This window comes from Peromyscus maniculatus, chromosome 3, assembly GCF_049852395.1.
Source record: "Peromyscus maniculatus bairdii isolate BWxNUB_F1_BW_parent chromosome 3, HU_Pman_BW_mat_3.1, whole genome shotgun sequence".
NCBI classification, from domain to species: Eukaryota; Metazoa; Chordata; class Mammalia; order Rodentia; family Cricetidae; genus Peromyscus; species Peromyscus maniculatus.
In genome coordinates, this window is record NC_134854.1 from 71,497,015 (window position 1) to 71,524,153 (window position 27,139).

General features: G+C 39.7%; 1 protein-coding gene across 9 annotated transcripts in view; it reads right to left on the minus strand.

The window, feature by feature from the left end:
* The window catches only part of Hycc1 (hyccin PI4KA lipid kinase complex subunit 1), an 88,293-nt gene that overhangs the window by 23,306 nt on the left and 37,848 nt on the right, over positions 1-27,139 (minus strand). For 4 of the 9 annotated variants that reach the window (XM_076566739.1, XM_076566743.1, XM_076566738.1 and 1 more), the window contains 6 exons: positions 26,557-26,672; positions 26,151-26,246; positions 23,419-23,535; positions 19,732-19,819; positions 19,070-19,229; positions 353-4,944 (listed from right to left, as the gene is read on the minus strand). In XM_076566739.1, the coding sequence (XP_076422854.1) occupies positions 4,370-4,944; positions 19,070-19,229; positions 19,732-19,819; positions 23,419-23,535; positions 26,151-26,246; positions 26,557-26,672 (1,152 nt within the window). In that variant the 3' untranslated portion in view covers positions 353-4,369. Of the gene's footprint in view, positions 1-352; positions 4,945-5,703; positions 6,000-17,194; positions 17,444-19,069; positions 19,230-19,731; positions 19,820-23,418; positions 23,536-26,150; positions 26,247-26,556; positions 26,673-27,139 lie in introns of those variants that run through there. The other 5 variants (XM_042273304.2, XM_076566740.1, XM_042273306.2 and 2 more) reach the window with 3 other exon arrangements.

Genomic DNA, 27,139 nt, shown 5'->3' on the forward strand with positions numbered 1-27,139 from the left:
ACTCTGCTCTGCCCTCCACACCTGAAGGCCTGTGCTCAGGTCTAGAGGCAACCCTCAGCACCCAGAGAGAAACTCATTAAAGTTACAGGCAATCCTATCCACTTTGCCCATGCCTCTGGCTAACAAATCAGCCACTGCTTCAAGCCCCGCCCCCCCAGCTCATCTCTGGATGGACACTAATGAGTTCCCCAGTTCCTGGCCCTGAGGCATAAAGCCAGGAGTGAGAATCCTCAGACAGCTAACCCCAACAGCTCCCAGTGGCTCGGCTCACCCAGACTTACTTCTGTCCCGCCCACCGCGAAGCTCACATACTTTTATAGCAGTTTTTAATGAATAAAATGACCTAGAAAAATATTTTTTAGTTTTTATTGCAATAAAACAAGGGGAAACACAATGTATAAAGTACTGCACATGGAGAACATTTATACAAATGTACAAAACTTCAAAAACTCAACTCCAGTTTATTTCATACCTTAAAAACATGGAAAGCACATAAAAATATCCAAAGTCATGTTTATTCTTAGGAATGTAAACTCTAGGAATACAATGACAAGTATATCTTATCTGTAAGAAAGGCTTAGCATTACCACATGATCAGAAGTAAAGGTCAGAGGCACAGTCAGCTCCAACAAAGAGACAGTATGGGGACAAGAAAAACGACACCTCACAATTGAGACCCACGTTCACTAGCACTCCACCGTACAACACAAAACCATCTTCAAATTGTTCACTCTTAGTCTTTTTGGAAATGTGCAAGTTACAGCGTACAGAAGCTTGCACACTGGCACACGCACTCTGGTAAGCCGTCAACGGTGTCAAGCACACATCTCAATTCCGCAATGTGTCAGCGCTCGGCAGCAAACCTACACGTGTAAACTTGTGCTCACTAAAGGACTGGGGTTTTAGCCTTCCCTCAGGGACTGGGAAGACCCTATTGTACATGAATTTCTATCTACAATGCCTTAGAACCCAACACGGTGTCTTTCTAACTATCGTTCTGTTACAACACTTAACATATGCTTCCTTAATGTGCTTTCCTTTATGGACCTGTAATGTGTCTGGAGACCTAAACATTAAGCTGCCTTATTTCAACTCTTTGCTTACAATCATGTTCCAGAGTAAATACTTTACTCCATAATTTACCATTCAACATTTTAATTGTGATTTTCCAAAACAGGAAGAAACCCCTTTAAACTGGGATCCTTTTCAGCTATTTTGACTTAAAGATGTATTTCCCTTTAATTCAACTTTTAACAACTGAGTTTTACTTGCAGAGTGGTTGCTTTACAATGGAAAGGGTAATGAAATACTGCCTTTTCAAAACAAACAAGTTAGGGAATTCCTGCTCTTGATGCTACAGGGATGGGAAAGTTCAGGCATCATCTCAGTGACGCCAAGGTGCTCTCCTGAGGCTCCTGGAGAAGGAAGGGAGGCCCCGGAGCAGCGGGACTCTTGGAAAAGTCTACTTTGCTTCTCTCTTAACTTGGATTTCAGAGGCTAATGCTGGGCACAGCTTCACAGAAATGCCCAGGCAGCACAGCTTTAAGAATGCAAGGGTCAGGTTAATTCAAGAACCCAATCTTAGATCTGAACTATGGGGTACCGGACCCCAGTTTTGTGTGGAATCCTCTTAGTAAAAGCTGTTATTCTGGATCCACAAGATGTCTACACTTAACATCTGTATAGGAAAACGACTCACAAATCCACCCAACCTTTCACATTTGAAAGATGAGTACGGAAAGAGTCGTGAGTATTAATAACAATTGTTGCTATAGTTGATATCATCCATAGTTGACTTTTACAACTGTTATAAAAAGCTTTCAATGTACACAATCCTTATTTGAAATAGTATCAAAAGTAGTATAAAAGAATTTATTGTTAACATAACTCCACACTCCAGAGAACCAACTGGTGTAAATCATTTGCAGCAAAAAATCTGACTCACTGCATGGTGTAAGCTGTTACAGATTTTATAAAGAGAATGAACACATGCAAATACACTGTGCGTCATATAACATTTCAAGAACAAAGGCAGGGCCTGTCCTACTTAAAACCTGCAGGCTCTGGTTTCATTCACAATCAATAAGAGAAACAGAAGATGCTACAGTTTTATTACAGAATAAGTGAGGACTAGGAACTTAAGAATGAGAGAGGGTATAACAAGTCATGTGCCGATGTTATTAAAAGTTAATTAGCCGTCAAAAACAATGATGATTATGACAATCTAGTGTCTAATATCTGTGCTTGAGGGCTGGGAGACCACTGAGCCTCCTACACATTAGACAAGTAATTAGCACTCTGCAACTGTCTTCACAAAGATGAATGCATCACTAGGGGCCTTGCTACAATGCCAGTTTTCATTTACTAGGTCTGCCCCTAAAATTGTGAAGTTTTATTAAAATACCAGGCAATACCAATGGTTTTTGAATCACATGAGTAGCAAATGTCTTCAACAATATCAAAATGAGGTTTCATTATGGTAGCTGAACATTATCCTGATCTCTCATTTATGCCAGATAATGTTTCTTGGAACTTATTCTATGCTGAGGCAAGCACCTCAACTTGCCTAATGACAACCTTTTCAATTTCTTCTTAATATTATCAATACTGCTAGTAACTAGGTGTAAGAAAAATTCTTTGTTAAGGAATTACAAAAAGACAACAGGAAATTCACAGTGACATTTTACAAACATTTTCAACTCTACACAAGATTACTACTAAATCATTCCACTATTAATTTTACTGTCTACTTACAACACTGAGGACAGTTTAAGCCAACAGTTCATTCTATTACCGAAACTAAAGTGGTATACTCATTTATGCTAAGAAGCACAGGTCTTGGATAATTAGGCTTAACCTGGTAGGGAAGCATGTAAAACTGTGTCTCAGCTGTAAATGTTTCACACTCTACAACATGTGCAGTTTTGTCCTCTATATGAGCTGGACCCATGCAGGTTCAAAAGGGAAACACAAGCATGTTCTTGTGATCCCAGCTAGGGACCATGAATAAGGAGACCTTGATGGACCGAGAGTCAATGAAACCAAGAAGAGGTCAGCTTCCCAGGTCTTTCCCACTGCCCTTGCTTCCTCTCGCTCCAATCTCTACTCGAGCACACCAGCCTCATAGGTGCTTCACCAACCAAACAGACCACCGCAGACACCGAGCTCTTGACTCCACAGAATTCACAGAGGTCACCAGGTTCACAGAGTTCTCGAGAGCTACATTTGGTTAGCTTCTGCCTTATCACCTTCTTTAGTACAGGCATTTGATTGGCAGGATGGGTGTGTAACTGAATTATTCTTTCTACATAACAAGAACACTTAAAGCTCACAAACAAGAAGCACATTCTTCTTTTCTTATGTTAAATTTAACAAGACAAACACAAGCAATCCTAAGTTAAAAATGCACAAGAGTCCTTTGTCCATATTCACTAGCTTCGTTTTCTTTTATCACATTCTGTAGATGAAAAATTATCTAATTTCCTTCATTTGTAGACAATTCACTATTAAACGCTTGATACTGGTGTCTTGGGAGCTGTGTTGCCAGATTTACAGTGGTTTCCAGGAAGTCTTCTGGGATGCGAGTTCTGAACTCCAAAATACAAACTAACCAGGATTCCAAAGTCGAGCAGCAGAATCAAGCAGCTTTATGGCTGGTTACACTTTAGAAACCGGAAGGGCCTTTCAGGTGGATTCCAGATCAAACACTTGACAACGTTACCTACCAGCAATCTCAGTTCGCTGTTTAACGTTCTAAGGACACCAACAGCAATCCCCCCACCTTCCCTTCGCAACTGTCCTGCCCACCACTCGCAGTGTGTGAGGCACCTGTCCTCACTTAAGGGAGGAGACTGCTCGCAGAGCTCACGTGGCACTTGGCGTCCCCAGTGCTCCAGGGCTCTGTCCCCTCACACGCCTGTTTGTCACCGTGGCTTCATGGACTCGCTCCTCTGTCCAGGCTCTACAGCCGCGTCCTCTCACACACAGACTCTCGTGACTTCTCAGGGCAAATACTCAGACACTAAAATATGAGGTATTAAAAACGACCTCACCGAGGATGGAACCAACTCAGACAACTGCAAAAACGGATCGTCACACTGACAATCTTAGAGCGACAGTAACAAACAACAGGAAGGAGGAAGAAAAGAATAGAGAACTCAATCAAGGGGCGAAGGGTACCCAAGAAATAACAAGCCCATATCTCAGCTTACTGCAAACTAGACATTGTTCCCTTCATAGTCCAAGGAGCCTTCAGAAGTCAAGACACAGGCCCCCCCGCCAGGAGCAGGCATGAAGGACTCGGGACTTTCATACAGGAGCAAAGCCATATTCGGGCTTCCCTGCTTATCGGAGAGAAGGAAGTTACAAGTTAGTCTGCAGACAGAGTGATGCTAATACTGGGAGGTCCCTGCCGACCGGCCTGGTGCTTCATCGCAAGCTCAGTCCTTTCTGACACGTAAGTAAGCTTTTCTTCTTGGAGACTACAAGCAGAAAATCTATGGGCATCTGCCCCAGCAACACAGCCAACGGCAGGAGAGGGGCTGCGTGGGACTGGGACGCCACTGACCTGTTCAAAGGATTTACTAAACACAGTGGCTGCAGTCTTGGCCAAGCCTTGGCTGCTGGGCTTGGGCAGGGACTGGCTGGAGGTCAAGGTCAGTCTCTTCAGAGAGAGAAGCTCAAGGTTCTCGCTCTGGGCTCTCTGGGTTTGTTTGCGAGCAAAGTGGTCTCTGCAAGACTCCCCTGCCGTTTCTCTCTCTCTTGCTCCCGCTCTGCTTCCTCCTGACCGTCTCTGGTTCTTCCCTACACTTGTCTTGTTACTACAGTTGTGACTACTGTTTGATAGACCCGACTGGCTGGTGCTAGACGCAGCCCTGGAATAAAATCCCTCGTCAACTTCAGTTATGTCCGTCAGTTCTTCTTGACCTGTTAATTCTGTGTCTCCTAAACAAAGAAATGACAAAGAGGAATTAACTTAAGTATCTAAAGCAACTTTTAAGAGTAATACCAAATCAATTACATTTAAATCAATACCTTAGCAGAATTTCTTAAAGCAATAGATTATAGACAAAATCAAAGGATAAATTGAAACATTTTATAAATGTCAAAAAAAGCAGTTCATTGGAATTAAATGACAGTGATTTAAAGAATATTAATCCAAAAGCATGCTATAAACTATCCCCCACTACGTTTTTAGAAAGAATTCTCCTATTATGCATGCAAAGAGCAGAAGCAATTAGAAAAACCATCAGATGTTATAAACTAGGGGTGACCTCTCTATCATAGCTCCTACCAAGGAACTTCAGTTAAAACAGAATAGTCAAAGAGGTTTTTTTTTAAAGGTTGTATTCTCCATTCCAGATATTCAAAGATTTAAAAAAAAAAACCAACATATATATACATTGTAAATATCACTAGTTCAAAACTTGTTAAAATTTTATATACATTATCCTTCATATAAAAGATGAGAAAAATCACTTTAGTTCCAAAACTTAAGCAGAAAATTACTTCAGAAGCAATTTTCTGCCTCAGTTTCTCTAACAAATTCCTCAAAGACCACATAGGGGTGATCATTCCAAAGAGCATTGAAAGTCATTGAGAAATTACGATGCATAATTCATGCACTTTATTAGATGGCATGCAAATCGTCTGTGACTGTGCAACGGTTGCTTAGCATGCACCAGTGCCCTTGCCTCAAGATACCTTGGGGTGTGGCTATAAAGTGCTCTGCTAAAACTGCACTCTGCCAGCTGTGGCCATTCCATCCTCCATCATTTTTCTTACAGATTTCTGCCTCCTGAGCTCAGGCAAGCCTTTGCTCTCACTTCTAGGGTCTGTGGCTGTCTCCTGCAAGCCCTGCATATGCTGGGCATCAATGTCTCCTAGCGCTCTGCCTTTTTCCCCATTCCCGGGTCTCTCTCCGGACACATTTGTGACACTAATCTCAGGAATGACAAGGATGCCCACTTCAGTAGCATCATTATTGCTGTCAGGTTGCTCTAGAATTGAAGATGATAAGACAAAAATGATGGCTGAAGACAGAACAAAAGAAAATGCAAAACAAAACCAAACCCACACAACTGGATGATTGAATGTTATGACACTGTGATTCCATGATTTACAATCCTGGGACAATGCAGGAGACAACAGGACCAGGCTCTTTAAAAGTCCGCAGAGCATCAGTTCAGGGGCTGTATTTTTCACACATATTTCACATGGGATATGAAACACATTTTTTAACAAACAAAAATACAATTCCTTAAAAAAAAACATTGTGACCAACTGAATGTATGCAAACTTTAGGTAGATGCCCCAAATTACACAGGCAAATACTCTGGTTCTTGCCAACAATGGTAACCAAAGCACGTAGAGAAGTCCCCTTTGTATAAGTCACATCTTATTTTTTATTAGACTACATTAAGCTGGACTAGACTATGGTATTCAGGGACATGCGTATTCAATCATGTCATCCTGATTAGGAATCCACAGTCTAGCTGCTGTCTCTCACACTCAGTATCTTATACATCAGTCAACACTGATGTGCGGAAGGTAGAATTAAACAGTCTATTTCTTCAGATTCATATGAGTCCACGCATTTTGATCAGCTTGTAACAGTCCATTACTACAATGGAGAAAAATGAAATAGATCTGGAAAAACAAACTGGTTCTCAGTACCTTATTCTGAAAACAGCCCCTGTAGTTCAGACAAATGGACAAAACTCATAGCTGTGAATATCAATAAAGATGACTTTATTTTGTGCCTTAAATCTAAAAGGTTTTAAGGCTCTCAAATAAACATCTGCAATAAGTGGTAAAAATAATATAAATATGTAAAAAATTGGACCAGTGGTGAAATTTAAACTCCATAACAACATAAGACAACACAACCAAAACCAAAAGCAGAAACAATATACACTCTTTAAAAATGTAACACACAAACCTGTTTGAGAAAAATAACTGTTTTCAAAACGTTTTCAGAGACAGGCTCATCAACCCTACTGATTGTGTAAAGTCGGAAGCTGCGTATAGTGAAGGAGCAGAGGCCACAGCTGCACAGATCCAAGGGGGCCTAGCTTTGCTGCATGAGAACAGCAGGCATCTTTGAGCAGCACGGGTGCCTGTTTTCACCCCAAGCAACCTGAGTCACAGGCAGCAGGAGGTAGGATGGGCGGGCACTCCAAGTTTTGAGCTCCCAGCTGACTAACATGCAGCTGAGCTTGGAAATTAACGCTTTGATTCCTTCGTATTTTGAAAATGGTTTGACTACCACATTTACCACAGGGAACGCTCCTGCGCATCTCCTCAAAGCTTCTGTTGTCCTGTGGCCATGACCATGAGCGGATACAATTACTTCTCCTTAACTGGTGCTTCACACCCGTGGCCGAGGTTCCCCACACCAAGTTTCTCATTCTCAGGTAGGCTAAAGGACGTGGGGCCCCAGGGCCCTGCTGCTCCTGTGTGTAAACTTCCCAGTCAAACCTATTCCCAGTTGCTAACAGCTATAATCAAAAGTAAGGGCAAATAATTCCTATTGAGGTACATGCCAGAGGTCATGGCAACGCAGAGTAAAATCACCATGGCCCTGCTGGGTGGCAGCCAAGACTTGTTCATTTACATTTGCAGAAGCCACTTCAAAAAGAAACATTATAGGGACCTCCAGTCCAAAAGGCAAATAAAAAATGCTGGCAGTTACCCAGGCATAAAAAAAAAAAAAAAAGAAGTAATACTTAGTTTTATAAAAATTTAAAAGCTACACATAGGCATTCTAATAGAATAAGGGACACTCAGTGGCACTGTTCTTTTCTTTTTTAGCACATTCTCAGATATTACTCTAATATATTCTCAAAACATTATGATAGTGAGACTCTGAAGGAGGCTGTTTAATCCCCATTTGCATAAGAGGAAACTGAAGTTTGGAAAGTATACAACTGTTTAAAGGAGGCTAAGAAAGAGACTTCCGGTTTCAAATGTCCATTCACACATATAGTGAACTCTAAGTCAATTTGTTAGAATTGACTTGATTCAACGTTCTCTGCCATCTCCCAACAATGTTTGGTTTATTTGGATTCTTGGTCATTTCAAAGAAGGCAAATGATTTCCTTTGGCTGAACAAGAGCCACAGCAAATACACTCTAGAAGAATACACAAGGAATTAATAAACTCAAGATCAGTTTACTTTTATTTTTAATTGGTTTTATTTGTGAAAATATGCTGATGGAAGTTAATGGTTTAAAAAAGGCGATTCACTGGTGGCAATTTGCAGGGGAACTGAGAAATAGAGAGAAGAATACTTATAAAGCAGCACAGGCATGGAACCGTTAGTCACAATCAAGACAGCAGTCGGGGCTGAGCAGATGTAAAATCATGAAATTAAATGGCATTGAGAAGAGGACTGAATGCTTTCCTGTAACAACAAACTGGTTAAATGATACATGTGGTTGCTCTAAAGGTAACCAGGATGTCTTAACTACTCATTAAATTCATAAAAAGAAGAGCATGTTATTCTGGACAGAGCAAGAAAGGCAAGATTATTCTTAGGGAAATTAGATAGAAAAGAAAGATGATTATATAGCCCAAGCATTTATTACACAATCCTTTCCTTAATGTCTTTGGCATTTTCCATTGTAGAATTCTCGTGACCAAGTCCCTCATTCCCCAGACTGTTGGACTGGCCCTGGGTTCCCAGTGCTGAAAGGCACATCTTACTTCTTCAGAAGACTGTGCTATGCAGACTCCCTGTCACCCGTCACAAGTCTCAACACCCCTATAGTCCATAAGCCCTCTCCCCCATTCTGGTTCTCTTAGAAAATCCCTTTAACAAGCTACAATTACCTTGTCTTCCCGGGTGTATACTCCACAGTGACACTGATTTTTCTCTGGCCACTGTTAAATACCTAATACTGAGAAAGTAACTTGTATGTAGTAGACAATAAATCTTTTCCTTCAAATTTAAAAAATGTTTATTCTATGTGTATAGGTATTTTGCTTGCACATGTGTACGTGCACTCTTTTTTGCCTAGTGCTGTGTGGGCCAGAAGAGGGCTTCCAGTCCACTGGAACTGGAATTAGAAATGGTTGTTAGCGTCCTTGTGAGTGCTGGGAATTGAACCTGGGTCCTCTGGAAGAGAGCCAGTGCTCCCAACCACTAACCCATCTCCCGAGCCCCCCAAAATGTATTTTTAATGAACTGAATGAATCTCTATTACAAGATAAAATTATTATTGAAATAAAAGTGAAAATGAAGAAGATATGAAAAAGGTAAGTTTGGAAAATGTTATTTTTTTCCTTTTATTCAGTCAAATGATACACAGCTTAAGATAACAAGAATTTTTAGATGGCAAAAAAAGACCAAAAGCTCTTTGTTTGAGAAAAACAAAGTAGAAATTTCTAAAATGTACATTTATTATAATGCTTAATAACAGCAAAAAATCTTTTATAAGCCAGTTCATTTCTATTGTTATCCAAAAACTACATATATAACTAAAGAGAGGTAATTAATCCTTTCTGTAAGGAAGTTACATAGAAGATGTTTAAAGGAATATTAATTATATAACAGAAGAGTTGCTTTTCCTTGGAACTTAAAAATGTATGCAAAAGGAATTATGATTAGTTTATACCAAGAAAAAGAAATATTTACATTTGACTTCAAATAATTTTAAAAAATTGAAATACCCAAAAAGAAAATTCTCTGAGACTATTTTATTTTATAACTTCTATGCACATAAGCACTCTTCACATATGGAAATGAAGAAATTTAGAACGAGTACTTTCTCAGGGTGTCGAGACACAGGGGGTAAAGGCACTCCATGCAAGCCTGACAACCTGAGGTGGAAACCCAGAAGCCAGGTGAGCATGGAAAGGAGAGCTAACTCCACAAAGTTGTCCTCTGACCTCCACACGTGCACTATGACATGTGAGTCCCCCTTCCCTCCACACACACATGGACATGCACACAAACACACACACGCACTTTATAAACATTTAAAATTTAAGAATATCTACGTTGTCCTTTGGTGGCATGTCTATTTTAACACAGACTTGCTGTATAGCCCAGGCTGGCCTTGAACTTCTGATTCTCCCACCTCCGCCTCTTGAGCAGCTAGAGCTACGACCATACCTAGCCACGAATACTTTTAATATAGACAACTCCAATTTTCTTCTCAAAGGCAACTCAAATAATTTCATATTTCTTCTGATTTTTGAGGGGAAAAAAGGGTGAGTACAAACATTACTAAAGCTGGTTTCTTACAAACATAGCTTCATAAACCCAAATATCTATTCTATTCCATCTGCACTCATGAAATACTCTTAGGTTCTGTTCTTACTTGCCTTCTGCTTGTTGTTTACTAAAGGTGACAGTTTTAACAAAAGCAATTTAACTATTAATAGAATTGACACATTTTTGTACTCAAACTACCTTATGAGTTAAAGTACAGTGTGATACAAGGCTCCTAAAAGTTCTCTGTGAAATAATGAGCTACAGATTAAAACAAAGATCTGCATCACACTGCTTTGACAGCAATTGTGAAAAGTGCTTTAAATTCCAAAAGACAATCATATACATCCTCTACAACTTATGATGGTGTAGATCTTTCTGCATACGAATACAGAAATGGTAGAAGGGGCCTGAGCAATTCTTATTCTTTAATACCATCTTTTAATGATTATATTTTATTCTATCCAATGGAGAAACATTCTTTATGTATTTACTAGGTTGTATCTTAAAGTATTATTTATAACAGGAAAAATTAGAAGCAAATTATTCAATATATGGACAAAGGTAAGTAAATAACAATTACCAACTCAATGTGGAATATATATTATGTAGCCATTAAAATAACTATAATTGAGTTACCAGGAGAATTTGGAAAACATTTGAAGTGTTAATTAAACAAAACTAATGTACCCAACATTTTAAGGTACAATTATGAAAACTATATGCACATATGAAAGAATAAAAGGAAAACTCTAACAACTGACTGGAATTATAGATGAAAAAACATCACCTTACACATCGGCTTTCATACATCAATAAAACAATTAGAAAAGAAAGGACAAATTGCTCACCCTAAACCTTTTCAAATCATCCATTCCTTCGTCCATGAATATAACTACAATGTATCTAGCACCTATAATGTGTAAGTCATCATTTTAGGCACTGAGAGGTCAATAGCAAACATAAGAGATACCAGTCCTTCCTGCTATGTACAAAAGCAAATTGGAATAGAAAAAAAATGCAAATAAAACAGTGGAGCAAGTAAGCAGGGTAATGAAGGGCAAGGCTGCTTCAGGGCACTTTGGGAGGCTTCTTTTACGATTATTTGAGATCTGAATGATGAAAAGGTGCTGCCTACAGAACAATCTGGAAGAAGGAAGGGTGCACATGGGTGCCTTCTTGCTATTCAACTGTCAGCCAAACATCCCAAAGAACTAGTCAAAGGTCCTAAGGCAGAAATGACTCAGGATGTTTGAGGTTGGAAGGAAAGACTCTAAGGAGTCAGAATGGAAATGCTCTAAAGTGAGGTGTAAGCAGTAGATAACTTGCATTTCAGCCTGCAAAGGTAGCTGCCGACAGGCACATGGATCAATCACCTGCATACTTTATTAGCGTTTTAACGCAATAGAAGCTGTACTGTTTAACACAAAACATTGAACACAAAGTATATCCCAAGTTAGAAAGAGGAAGTACTGTAGGAAGACTCAGTCTGGGCCAGTAATCTTAAGAAGGAATCCAAACTTCACAGAAGTAGCAAACAAGGACTGCAAGGAAAGACTGAAGATGGAGCAAGAGCAGAAACCTGTACCTGAAGTCAGAGGCAGACAGTGCGGGCAAGGGAGCTCACGGAATATACTGTGCAGACCAGGCTGACCGCAACCACCATGATACTCCATCTCAGCTCACGTGTATAGATTATGGGTGAAAGCCACCAGCCTGGCTTAGAATTGTGACTTTCTAATTGGAAATGTAGAAGGGATGCTAATAACTAATTCCCAAAGTTTTCTACTTTTGAGTTTAAAATTATCACTATTTCTCAAAATGTTTTAAAAACTCTTATCAACTTTTACTTCCCTCAATTTAAGCCCCTTTTCATTAAGTCATAAAATCAGACTCACAAAATAAATATTCCATCTCAAGATTTATGAGTGTAATCTTCTCCAGTATCTAGAAAGACAATCTTAAGTGGTCTGAGATGCTAATAAATAATTATTTTAAAGATATTTTCCTAGAAGTACATTTATGACTTTACATCTGTTCAACAGTTAGAAAGGAACTACTTTCTTGCTTCATCAATGATATATACAACAAAAACTTATTAACACCCTCTATAGCACTAGCCAGTTTAAAATAAATTATTTTATATACAAGTTGTGTCTTTTGCACTTGTGTGTCTGTGTGTTTCATGCACATGTACATGTGTGTGGAAGCCAGAGTTCAGTCACATATGTCCTTCTGTTGCTTCTTCACCTGGTTTTTGGAGACAGGGTCTCTCGCTGAACCTGCATCTCACTGACTCAGTCAGACTGGCTGACCAGCAAGCTCCTAGGATCCTACTGACTTCAACACCCATCTCCCAGCACTGGAGTTAGGGACCTGCACCATCACACCCAGCTCCTACATGGGTGCTTGCCTGGCAAGCATTTTACCTACTGAGCTATATCCCAGCCTCTGAATCTTTTTATCATTTCTTTTTTACTCATCTAATAAGAAAACAATCACTGAACAAATTATGACACAGACCACTTTTTCTGGTATTTTTATAACATAATTACAAGTCTCTTTGAACTATGTTATCTCACTAAGTTTTAAGTACCATGGTATCCATTAAATAGAAACAATTTTATAAACCAAAATTGTAATCAAACTGCTTGATATAGTAACTTTCAACTGCTCTTTCTTTGGGCTCACTATATCTAAATTGTATTAATTGTATTAATCTGATTCTTCCATATAGTAAAATAGTCTAAAATTCTCAAGGTGCTTGGTCTCCATGTTGGAAAACACATATTACCTCTTACTTATAATTCTTTTTCTTAAAAGTTTATATTCTTGGAAATTCTAAGTCAAAAATACTTAAAAAGTAGCACCAATTAAAAATATCCACTAATTAAAAGGTACCCGAGAGGCTGAAGAGGGGGGCTTCTGAGTTTAAGGCTAACCTGGGCTACATACAGAGATCTTACCTCAAAACCTCAAAGTTTAGGGATATAGCACATGGGAGCCCAGGATTCAATCCCTACCACCACTAAAAAGAAAACCAAAAATGTTTTTAAATTATATGCTAGGACCAAAAGTAGGGTGAAGGTCAAAGGATCTAGTTACAAATATTCTTTTCCTTATTCTTTTCCTGACACTTTCCTGTTGCAAACAGTTGTAACTGTACGTAACTGAGAAATCCACATGAGGTCTATTTCCTATTTTGACATTAACAAGATAAAGTAAGACATTATGTATTAATTAATAAAGACACATCAGGGATTAGAGGGCATTTCCACAGGAAGAACAACAAAAACATTAGACACACTGCTGGCGTCATATAACACATGCATGCTTTGTGCTTGATAGTACTCTCAAACGAAGCACATTTATTTCAAATTAAGAAAACTCAGAATTCATGTTTTAGGAGGGGGTATCATTTGAATGACAAATTAGCCAGTATAAACTTACCAAGAACACAATTCTGGATAGCTGACAAAGCAATTCTTACAAGAACTAGCTAGCCTCTGGCTGGTTCAACCAGCCTTGATGTGGGGCACTCTAAAGGATATGGGATGCTCTGCACTTCTGCTCCCATCTCTGGACAAGCACATAGGAAAGGACCCAGGGATGAAGACCGGGCATTCAGGCGATTGCTAGATACTAGTCCGCAAAGCTGCCCGCGCTCATTATTTGCAACCACATGTCAGCCCCCTAACTTAATGAGGGGACTTTTTATAAAATGACAGCTATTTCAGTAACGGTTTTGAGAACATGGAAAATAGCTTATCTTGTTCCCATGTAGGTAGTTTGTTTAAAGTGGAGGAAGAATGAGTCATAATAGTGGTAGTTGTGGGAAACAAACAAAAAATAGCAGTTACCTTGCTCTGGCGGAGAGGTAAGAAGGGAAGTCTGGGGTGGTCAAGTACAGGCAGTGGGGTGGAACTGCCGTGCAGGGGGGACTCTGGGAGGACAGGACCACAGCTGCAAAGGCAGAAGCAGCCGCTGCCGGCTTTACAGAACCCTCAAGCCCACAGCAGAAAGCATGAGGAAAGGCTTGGTTTCCTTTGCTTCTACCTTTGCTTCTTACAGAAAATATTTAAGTAAAATGCCCCCCCCCCCCTTTTGGTTTTAAAAATAATGCTATTGCTCTATCAAAATTTTGCTCGTTTTTCTTACTGGAATTTTCATTTTTAACTTTTATTTATCCTTGATTTAACTTTTGAAAGTGTGACCTTATTTTTCTTCCTTTACTTGCCTTTATTTTCTATAAGCCTCAACATACAAACGACTTAAAAATCTATACTTGAAAACTGTACCTTTGCCTTGAATTCACCACCACAGGATAAAGGAAACACAACAGGGTTGAAAATGAAATGATCACCATAGAATAAAGCCATTAATCATGAAATTATGAAAACTCAAAGCAGCAACTGTGCACTATAACTTCTATTTCCAAAGTTAAGCACAGACATAGACTGAATCATTCAAACTTCCTCAAAGACTTCAACACAAGCCTGGAGGAATTGGAAAGGCACAGCACTGAATGAAGGCACTTCCCTCTCACAGTAAACAATCAAGAAAAAATATGGACAGCAGGTCAACATGCATTAACTGTCTAACAGGTCTCCCTAAAATAATACCTATCTATGGAAATTAGCCTTCTGTTAGTACTCTACTGAGTGAAATAGGATGAATTATGATTAAAACATGACTCCAGGGCCTGAAGCACACCATGGTCCTGCTGATTGACAGCAGGACAGTGGTGACAGTGTGTGACAGCAGACATGAAAATCCACATCCTTTCCACTCAATTTGTTGTGAATCTAATTTGCCCTGAAAAAAACCAGTCTGTTAATTAAAAAGTAAAACACAGAGCCAAGCAAAGGACAAAACTGGTCACAATACAACCAGCCGGAGGAAGGGACATGGGTTCTCGCATGTGAGCAAATGTTAAGACTAAAGTAGCTTTCACCTTCGTGGATACTTTCCATTGCAATATAAGCTGTGGGCAGGCAATTTTTTAAGAAAGGTATGCCATACCCATGGTGTTTCAGAGAATCCTGAAACACATTCTAAAACAGCTCAAAATACTTTGTTACAAGTAATTAAAATGGTTCAAAATTAATAATAAAAAACAATATGAGTTTGAACTAGGAGAATAATTTATACTAATAGTAGAAAAGAATCAATGTGATGAATTGCTAAAATTGAATGCATTTGTTTGATATGTTACAATCTTTGATGACTCAAATATACACACAAACCACTATGCTACATGGCTTACTTGTCTATATTCCTGAATGATAAACACAGAAAGAAAAGTTACAGAAAGAAAGTTCTGCCTGCCTCTTCCCTGGGAGAAGCTCACTCACCCACTCCTTCTAATCAGATATAAAGGGAAGAATGGAGGAAAGACAGAAGGCAGCAAGAACAAATAAATACAAGAGAAAAATGGAAAAGGCTTGTGATGGTCAGTCTCAACTATCAATCTGCTGAGCTCTAGAGTCTCCTGGGACATTGGCTCTGACTTCTTTACAGGGATGGTCTTCATTAGGCTAACAGAGGTGAGGAAGCCCACTCTCTGGGTAGCACCATTCCCTGGACTGGGATTCTAGACTATATAAAAGGGAGAAAACAAGCAAGTATGCTTCACCTGTCTTCTTTCTAACTGGGGAATAGTGTGAGCAGCTGCCTCTCACTCCTGCGGCCTTGACTACCCACCATGGTGGTCTGCACCCTCAAACTCTGAGCCAAAACTAACCCTTTTCAGCAACTGTGGTGTGCTGAGTAAGAATGGCCCCAATAGGTTCATATATTTGAATGTTTGGTCCCCAGTTTGGGATTAGGAGGTGTGGCTTTGTTGGAGGAGATGAGTCTCTGGAGGTGGGCTTTGAGGTTTTAAAACCCATGCCATTCCCAGTTAGGGCTCTCTCCTCCCCCCCCTCCTTCCCTCCCTCTCTCCTGCTGTGAAGCAGGTGTGAGCTCTTAGCTTCTGCTCCTACACCATGCTTGCCTCCAGGCTGCCATGCTCCCCATGATTGTCATGGCCTCTAACCTACTGAAACTGTAAACCCCCAGTAAATTCTTTCTTCTAAAAGTTGCCGAGATCATGGTATCTCTTCACAGCAATACAAAGTAACTAAGATAAAGTTCAACAGAAAAGAAGTGCTGTATTCTTTCTCACAAGTGGACAAATGAAGGAGTCAAGAAGAAAACAATAGAATATGCCTTAAAATTGACGTTGCTTTTCCTGCCTTCTTTCCCAGGCTCCATCTCCACTACTGTAGGGTTACAAAGTCCTAGTTCTAACTGGGTCACTTGGTGAAAGGTTAAAAGAACACACCCTCCCATGAGGATGGCTGCAGGAAGAGTGGGAGAGGAGCTGAATAGAAAGTATAGCCAGGGTTCCATCAAACACAGGACTCGCCATGTCCTCCTAGTCATAACCTGAAGTGACCTCCACAGTACCATGCTTCAGAAACATGAACATATAAGAAGGTCACTGTGGGCCACCCTGGAATCGACAAGTCCCTTCATACCATTTCTAAAGAAATGTTTTACTTATGCTTTGTTGCAATTTTTACATAAATACATATAATCATATAAAGAAAATTTAAAATCTATTTTAATTTGAAAACTGTCTATATATTTAGGAAGTGTACAAGGATAACCATCTTCTCCACAAGAATCCAGTGCTGGTTAGAGAGCCAGAACAATAACATGTCCAGGCAGAAATCACAGACATAACAAAAGGACACAGGAAAGGGTTGAACTGAACATGTGGTAACTTCATGAACAGTACTTCCCTAGGAAGGTATGGTCTCTATATGGTTTAGTGCTAGATACTAGGCTCCTAGTGTGAGGGTGTGAGAGGCAGTGGAGTCTTTCACCTAGTGGGGGTGTTCAGAGTATTCTGTAATAACATTAGAAACTCACCAAGAAGGAGAACCAAGACTACCCTTAACAAGGACACTACAGCCTAGCTATAGAGACAAATAAGACTAAACAAGACCATTTATTAGAGCCAGTGGGTAAGAGAAATTCCTACTACAGAAGGTGACAAATAAGGCTAGGCATATTCTGGATCTGCTCATGGTGTGTCTTTTTTTTCTTCTATAGATCATTTTCTTCTATTTCCTCATCCATGGCATTTTTGCACTCATAAACAGGAGCTGCTCAGTGATGTGAAGGATAATAAACATAAAGGAGCAGGTAATACAAAGGCTTCTTTGATGAGGGTGTAGCCTGAGATAGAGTACGACAGCGGTCAACATGGAGCACGGATCCATAGGAGCATAACAGACACAATACATGCAAGCAGTCTTGTATCTGGTTGGGCCACTTTTTCCTACAAATGTTTCTGAAAAATAACGTCCACCTTGTGACAGAATATGTATCTTTCTCTTAAATCCATACCTAGGCATGTTCACACGCGTGTGTGCATGCCCATACACACTAGGGAGCGTCAATATTTCTCTCATGTTTGAACTGTACGACCTCCCACTCCACTCCCCAATATGTCCATCTAAACAGCAAGAAGGGAAAGTAGAAAAGAAAAGAAATCGGAATTCATTCTTACATTTTTCTGAAGCAGTAGTTTGGGAGTACAATCTGATTTGTTGTACCTGCACCTACTTTCATACAATGAAGCTGGACAGAACCACTGATCTTTAGCATACCACATATCCATTAGATTCCCTTCTTTCTGTAATGTATTCTCATTGAACAGCAGAACTTCACTGAAGAAATTGAAGATGTCTGGGGTTGGCAAGTTTAAATGGCTTTTGTATGTCTATTTGCCTAATAGCAAACATCACCACCCCTTTTATGTCCCCTGTTGGGTCTTCAGGACTTGCTATAGTAACTTTAAAAATGATCATTGGTTAGACTGTCTAACTTGGCTCTTGTTCTTTTTTGGCATATTCTCTCTTAGCATGTCTGAGGGGGAAAGGCAAGCCTTCCCAGTCAGGATCAGCTTTCTGAGTTATGATCTGTTATGATACTTCTCTTCCCCACTCTCTCCCCAGGGAACACTGATGTGAGTTACAGTCTACCAAGCTGAGCTGCTATTTTCATTTCAGTGCAGAGAAGGAAGAAGGCAGAGTAGGTTTTCCCCCTTAACACATTCTCCATACTCGCTTGGGGCAAAGAAGCGGCTTTCTGCCTCCCATGCAAAGGTCCCTTCTGAGGTGAGGATATTAGTCCTCAGCTTCTTCCTACTATAACTGCTAGATAGGAGAGAAACAATAAAAGGAAGAAGGGATTAAACAAGGAGTCGATTAAAAGAGAAGAGAGGGAAATGGAAAAGCATGGAGATGACATGGTGAATGAAATTAACTTCCAGCAACATTTTAAAATAATAAATTGAAGCTGATAAGAAGGGATACCGACACAATCTTGAATGAAAATGAGTTTGTAAAATAGAAACGCCTGGTGTTGTATCAACAGCATGGCATTCTCTGCCAGGGAGTCCAGGCAGAATATAAGATCACTGGTAGTTTTATCCAATGTGAAAAATATTGCATGCTACATGCCTGACTGAGGAGTAGGAACATTCATTAAAGGTTATGTGTAACTACTCAAGAACAGCAGCTCAAAGTATATGAGTAGTTAAAATGCAGTTTCCTTATTCTCAAACTCTACTGCAGTAAGTACAATTTTACATAATTCTACCTTCATATATCTAACATAAGAACGTCCATCCCCATCAGTGTCTGTTGCCCTGGATGAGAAGCTAGGAGTCAAAGGTGATGAGATAGCATCCTTTTCCAGGCCACAAAGGTGCTATTTCCTAAAGTTACAAGTTTTAGCCCCACAATCGCAAAGAGACATGGGGAAGACCACCAGTGCTCAAATCTGAAGAGTTCTTACCATGTCTTTTCCACCTGTGACCTCTAATTGACATGCTGGTAACTGCATTTCTTGATATTCTAGAGGAAGTTGGTGTGATTTCAACTTGAATACACCTTGTACCTTCCTTACTAGATTTCATGGCACCATGAGGCAATGAAGCCTTTATTGCATTAGCAACCTAAAAGGAAAAATGAAGTTTAAGGTCAATAAACAGATGTCATATTAGATAAAATACAAGACTAAGTGTTAATAAATTTATAAAAAGAATATTTTCCCTGAGGTATTTTACATGATGATCCACATACCCACCAATAAGGAGTAAGAGGGTCAGAGGGATGCTTATACTTTAAAACAGCATGAATGGAATGAGGCTTGTGAATGTCAGATATTAAATTAGGTTTCTTTCTCAATATCGAATGCTAATTGACAAATGTATCTAGATGTTGAAATTCTTATAAGCAGAAGAGAATACTATCAGTTAAATATCATATTAAGTCACTCTAAAGAAATCTCCAAATTTTAGATATAAGTGCTATTAAATGTAACATTTCCCAGTACAACAGCGGACGAAGCACTGAGTAACAATGACATTTTATCATGCCATGAGTTACTTCTCAATGCATAGTTCTAAACTGAAAAATTACAGGTTAAAAATTTGCATAATTACACAAAGAACCTACCAGCAGTGGCTCTGGATATAATTCTAGCTGGGCTCTGTATATAATATCATCCAATGCTTTCTGAGCTAGATCCCATTCACCATTGTATCTACAAAATCATAGGAGTTAAGGAAAGTATTATTTTTAATTTATCTTATATAACAGAACAAAACATAATGAGGAACTATTTATCTTTACTAAAGAAAGCAACAGACCACATTAGCACACCACTTACCATCCTATTCTCATTAAGAATGTATTTTAAATCATGGAGTTCCTATTATCTGAAAGCCTATTAATAGCAAAGAATATTTTATACATGTACATTTTTTTCTCTAAAGAACATGACTATTTATAGAACAGAAATCAAAGAGCTAAGGCAATTTCAAAGTAACTCAGAACATAATAAATTATATACTTTAGAATAATGTTCTGAACAATTTACGGTCAAATTACTCTGTAGTTTCCATGGTTTTAAGGAGAACCCAACACTACCCACTTTCCTAAGTAGCTGTTCTTTTGCATTCTGATGGTCATTTAGAAGGGACCATAATGCATGCTGCAGACACGAGAGAGGAGTCAAGAAAATCAGTATGTGTGTATGATATATGTGTAACTTTCAACGACAGAGCAAACCCTTCCTAAAAGTCAACCAAGTGATGAAAGTCGACAGAGATATAATGGTTTGGTCATCTGTTAACAGACTAAAGAAATGGGAATCACATCAAGCACACAGTAAGGCCTTATAGGGAAAGGCCAAGATAAACCCAGTTATCTTCGTACTTCTAATGAATCCAACCAAGAGCTGAGGGCACAGGGTAACCAAAGAGTCTGAACCCACAGGAGGGAGGGCTATAAGGCATCACATAGGGAGAATTCAACTACGCTTTCTAACAAGTTCTAGCACACATGAAGTTGGTTCTGGAGCTAGCAGCACATACAAATCTCTGGAGCATGTACATGGACATTCACACCACCACACGGGCTTCCCACAAGCCTCCTGTAGGTAGGCACAGGAAACATGAGAAGCAGGATGGGGATCCGAAAAGGCAGCCCTTGTGGTGCAGGCTTGAAAGACCAAGGTGGTCATGGGAAAAGCACAAGGACTTTGCCAGACATTTTTTTCCCATGTGAACAAAAGTTCTACAGTGTTTGGGAAGAGGATAGTCAATCCTATTACCCTATAACCCTCAGGGCATAGTTGATGAGGAGCTGAGGCACTGAGGGGGGAAAAGGGGAATATAAACCTCATTCTGTGCTGAGATAACTAGGAGTTCTCTACTTCTGAAGGAGAGACAAGAGCACTGAGGACTACCCCCACACTCCACCCCTGTATACACATCATTCAGGTACAAGAAGTCTCCCTAGAACGCTGGCTGACATTCCATCCCCATTCAGGCCAGGCTTGTGTACACTGAGAAATAAGGAATAACATTCTATTGCTGAAGCGGGCTAGAAAGTGGGGAAGAGACCCCCTTTAGGGGCAGGTATACAGAGAGCGCTGAAGGAGGGAAATTTCAGCAATCCAGCTCCTACTAGGCAAGAGTAGGGGGATTTACAGTATGACTGTAACTATGGCAACAGTAACACAACCCCTGCAGAAACCATCCTGGCAAGAGCAAAGAGAGACACTGTGCCCCTCCCTTTGGCTATCAGCCCATTGAAACTGGGAACCCCAAGAAACTGGTGTTTCCCCAAGAGTCTCACGCTGGGAGAAGAAAAGGACTGGGGCTATAGTGCCTGCCAAGGCGGGAGCTTGTCTCCCAGGAATACAGGTCAACAGCCTGACAACTTGTCACCACACCTTGCAAGAGACTGGAGCAGATAGTGATGGTCCACCACAATGGGTGGACTTCAGCTATGTATCCCTCTTGTCCTCCATAATTTGCTCCTCTCCCGATATGGCTACATTGACTAGAACTCCTTTTTCTGCTTTTCACTATTTTTTGTTAAGGCTGACAGGGCCCTGGGCTCTCACTCGTAACAACTCCACAGTCCTACCTACAAAATTTCATTAGTACCCTTGAAAAAGAATCGTACCAATTTTCAGGCAGAAATCACATTGACAGCAGTTTCTACTGCCCTACTACTGATTGAAATCATGAACAATCAAAAATTACAAGGCATATTATAAGCAAGAGGAAAGAAGCCTGTCAATAATGAAGTAATTAATTGAATTAAATTCAGGGCCAAAGATACAGGTAAGCAGTAGAGAACTTCTATGAGACACTAGGTTCAATCTCCAGCACCACTAAATACACAAATAAATAAATGAACTCAATCCAGAGGTGACCCAAATATTGAGGTTATCAGGGTAATTTAAGCGGCTATGATCAATATTTTAAATGCTCCGGTGGAAAAGACTAGCAACAGTCACAACAGAGATTTCAGAAGAGAAGTGCTCTGAAAGGAAGAGCAGAACAAAGAGAGGAGAAGGAAAACAGTACGAAACGACAGCCCTTCAGTGGCCTTGGAGTCGACTACAGGTCAAGTCTACCGAGTCAGGGAAAGTTAAGCATGGAGACAGATCACAGAAGATACTCAAAATGAAACGAGAAGAAAAATGCAGAGTATCCACGCCCTGTGAGGCAACACTAATGATCTAACACAAAGCTTAGAAAACCTCTTTGAAGGGCTAGTCACAAGTATTTCAGAGCTAGGCATGGTGACACACATCTCTAATCTTGGAGGAAGTCGTTGCATCAGGAGTTCAGGGCCATGCTGTCTCTAACAACAACAACCAAACCCCCAAATTCAGTGTTTTAAATTGTGGACATGGCCTCTCTATCAGAACTACTCAACTCTGTCACTGCCATGGGAAGACAACCACAGCCAGAGAGCAAACACAGGAATACAACTACGTCTCAGTAAACTTCACAGTGCGGGCCACATCTGGCCTCTAAGTCATAAATTCTTCCCTGAGTCAAGGAGCTTATTTTGCTAGAGTAAATTAAAGTATCAAGAGAATATAATGTAAAGTGTCTTACCATGTGTGTAACATGAGAATTACAAAGTACAAGACAGGATTCAGATATATACCGGTATCTAAGTTACTACCTAAGATTAAACATGAGAATTACAAAGTACAAGACAGGATTCAGATACACACTGGTATCTAAGTTACTGCCTAAGATTAAGCACTGATGTTAGAAATTAATAAGTTATTTCTGATTGAACATTCTCTATAGTGCTTTTGAAGAGCTAAAATTTCTAGAAACAAAAAAAATTGGGATTTTAAAAATCCAATTTGAAAATCATAGCAAAAAAAAAAGTCATGTATAGAAATTGAGCATATTCACATTTTATCCATTTTCATCCTGACCCTGAATTCTAAAAAATGAAGTGTTTTAGTCAGTTTGAAATTGTGCACAACTTTAAAATACATGTTTTAAATGATAAAACTATTAAGAACTTGATTCCTATTCTTTCATAAAAATATGATTGGCTGGGCAGTGGTGGCACATGCCTTTAATCCCTGCACTTAGGAGGCAGAGGCAGGTGGATCTCTGTGAGTTCGAGGGCAGCCTGGTCTACAAAAGTGAGTTCCAGAACATCGAGGACTGTTACACAAAGAAACCCGGTCTCTTAAAAAAAAAAAAAAGGTGATTGTTTATCTATCTATTGAGATTACACTGTTGTAGAAACAGACTGGCAAGCTACAATATGCCAAAGAACCACCAGTGTGCTTTGTGTATGAGACACACTTACAAGGCAAAATAGACTCCTGTTAGCATCTGCACCATGAATCCAGATGAAATTGGTATCCTGCTACTTACACCTTTGTATTTTCTTACATGTTGTCGAGGATAGCCACAGACACAGATTCTGGAAAGACCAAATAAACACATTTGTTAAGTGCAGATGATTTTCTAATATTTATGAGCCAACAATAAAAATAACAAGCCTAATATCTATAAAACAATCTCCCAAACAAAACATTTGCCTATAACATTTCCCTGAATATGTCAGATGGGGAAAAATTGTAAAGACAAAGGCAGATGTATGAAGCAGATGAATCAGACACTCTTTGGTTAGTTTACTAATTTTGATCAATTCGGCTATCAATAATTCTAGGGACATTACATGGAATCTTGTCATTAACAGATCTTTAGAATAATATTTAATTCCTGACTAAGTTCTTAGTACAAACTTCAGGATCAGAAAAATTACTGTAATTCAGACTCAAGTTTCACGAAATATCCATAATAAATTTCAGACAGATTAAAAAAAAGTGCTCCTGATAGACATAGTGGCACACACCTTTAATCCCAGCACTTGGGAGGCAGAGGCAGGTGGATCTCTGTGAGTTCAAGACTAGCCTGGTTTACATGGTGAGTTTCAGAGCAGCTAGAGCTACATACTGTTTATACCCTGTGTAAATATGACACCTCCTGAGAGAGAATTCTAAAGAGAAATAAGCAGAGTTTGCTATTTTTTCAAAGAAAATAACTTGAATAAAACTAAAACAAACAGAAATTCATGATGAGAGGCAATGCAGGCACCGAGTGAGCTGTAGCATGGAGGGCTCCTTCTAGTCTTTCTCACCTTCCGGACACAGCTCCACCAAGACTAGGTGCATGGAGTGGACCTGGGAGCCCTGTACCCTCAGGTACCTGTGAAGCCTAGACCCAGCGCCTCTGACGCAGGGTGCCCAGACACTGGAAGGAGGAATTTGAGCCAACTGTAAACTCAAGTTCGGGCGCAGAGGCGACAACGCCCGCAGAGGCGCACTAAGGAAGGCTGGTACAATGCTCGGGGCCAGGGGACCGACCGTTTGTGTGAGCAGCCGGCATGGCAAAGGCCAAAGCCGAGAAAGAAAGGAAAGGCTTGAGGCCAGACCAGGACTCCACCGAATGTCTGGCCTTAACTAGGGTCCTTAACTGGCAGCAGCCTGCCCTCCCACAGGTCCAAAACACAACCCACCAGTGTCTCTGGACTCTTGAGTGCTGTCCATCATGTCCTATCTCCGCCCTCTCACTTCTCACATCAAGTGCACAAATTGGGGGTGGGGAGAAAAGAAGACTCTGGGAAGCTTGAGCCTTGCCTCAGAGGAATTTGATTCCCAGCACTGTCTTTAATCTTCTGATACCTGTTACTAAATTAAGAAGTCAATGAACCCAACTGACTCCCTCGCCCAAGGTGGAAGCAGTGTGAGGTCAGGCTTTTCAGACACAGATTGACTTTACACTGTGCCTGAAGATTAGCCACCTAGGAAGCGGGGTCTGGGCGCTTCAGAGAGGGTGCTTTCAGAGGGGTTCAGCTATGGGAGAGAACAGTACTATCCCGTGGGCGGGTTCTGCAGTGAGGAATACACAATCACCAGCATTCATCTCTGCTTCCTCACGGACAGCCAGCCCACAGCGCCAGTCTCTCCATGCGCCTTCTGTCAGGATGGACTGTATTCTCAGAGTGCGAGCAGGAACAAACTCTTCTTTGCTTAAGCTGCTTCGTCAGTATTTTGTCATGCCAATGAGAAAAGCTAACTGATATGCCCTTCTTGTGGCTAATTTTTACTTACTAAATAAATTACTCAAACATAAATTTTCACCTAATTTCCTTAACTCCAGAATTTCCCTTATTTATTTTACTTGTAAAAGGTAAAAATCTCAGTTTTTTCCTGTTTTGCTTATTGTTTTAAAAATGTTAATCATAGAAAACTAGAGAATTGGAGACTATCACAAAGGGAAAAAAATTACTTTAAATTGCTCCCAGTAAAGTGAAATATTATCATTTTGATCATATTTAGCAAATATAAGAGCTGTAACAAACATACCACATGTGCTATTAAATGTTCAAATGCTAAAATCTCTTAAGATTTTTAATGTTTGCATAATATGCCCCAAATTTTATAACTTATTCAACAAAACATTTAGCTCTAGTTTTTTAAGGAAGAAAACATAATGCCATGTTTCTCTTATTTTTTGGCAGCAAACTAGAGAACAGTCAGTATAGATAAACAATAACAAAAACAAGATAAAGCCGGGCGTTGGTGGCGCACGCCTTTAATCCCAGCACTTGGGAGGCAGAGCCAGGCGGATCTCTGTGAGTTCGAGGCCAGCCTGGGCTACCAAGTGAGCTCCAGGAAAGGCGCAAAGCTACACAGAGAAACCCTGTCTCGAAAAACCAAAAAAAAAACAAGATAAAAAGGAATACCTAATCACATTTCACAAATTAAAGGTTATGATCATGCCATCATTTTAAATGTAATATAAGTAATATAATCTCTCTGATTTAATAGTCCATCCAAACACTGCTCAGTTAGATATTCATCATTGCGGTTTTTTGGTAGCTGCTATTTCTAATATATGCTGGATATTGAACTATATTATGTTTTAAACAAACAATTACACAAAACAAAAGTAACTTAGGGATGCAATAAATTAGCAGTCCTACCTACATTCATATCCTCCAGTATTAGAAAAATGGGAATTTAAATTTACCTTGAACAAATCTGACACAGTGATTGAAGAGAAACACTGGGCATATAGGTTAAGGCAGCATTGTAACACAACAAAAGGAATGTCAACACTTCAAACCTGAAGACAAACCAAAGGGAGGTTAACAGATATTATGCAACAGAACCAGACCTACACATTACAAACACAGTAAGGAAAACTCAGAGGAAAAAGAAGTCTTTGCAAGTAACAATCATACATCATAAAAAAAAATTCAGGCTCCAGATAATCTGAAGCAAAGTACAAGGACAAATCCAGATATGTTCTATTCTTTTATAAAATGATTCAATATCCACGTAATTGTAACATATAACTCATTAAACACTAAATTTACTGAGATCCTTTTTTTTACAACTTGGTGTGGTAGAAGAACTGGTTCTTCCCAGTGTACCTGTTCTGTGCTGTAAGCATTTCCCTTTGAGGATGGGGCCCACTGTACACGACTTTGGATAAGCCATGCTGGGATAGCGCACTCTCAGTCAGAGCCATAGACCCAATGCTGGAAGGCTAAAGAAAAGAAGCCGTTCTGTTAAATGTGACATTAAGAGTACACAAAGAATGGAGAGTGCCTACTAGGGACACCACATAGTTCACAAATATTCAGACTGCCTATCCAATTTCCACTCCAAGATTTAATAAAAATTAAAAACACTTTCACATTTTCATTAATTAAAATTAAAAACATTTTCACATATGAAAATCAAAAAGTTTAATTTCCAACTTCTATCATAGAGTACACAATTGTCCACCCACCCCCACATACACACAAATTAAGATGTCTTAGCCATTACACGAAGGTTAAAAAGATACTTTGAATAAGGCTCTCACTATCAGATCTTAGTTCACTGCTTAGTGATTTTGACTTATCTCATTTTTGGAACAGTATACACTCTGTGTGGTGCTAATTAGTACCTCTTGAGGTACTAACAATTCACCTTTACGCACAGGTAACTACACCCTAATTTATGGGACTA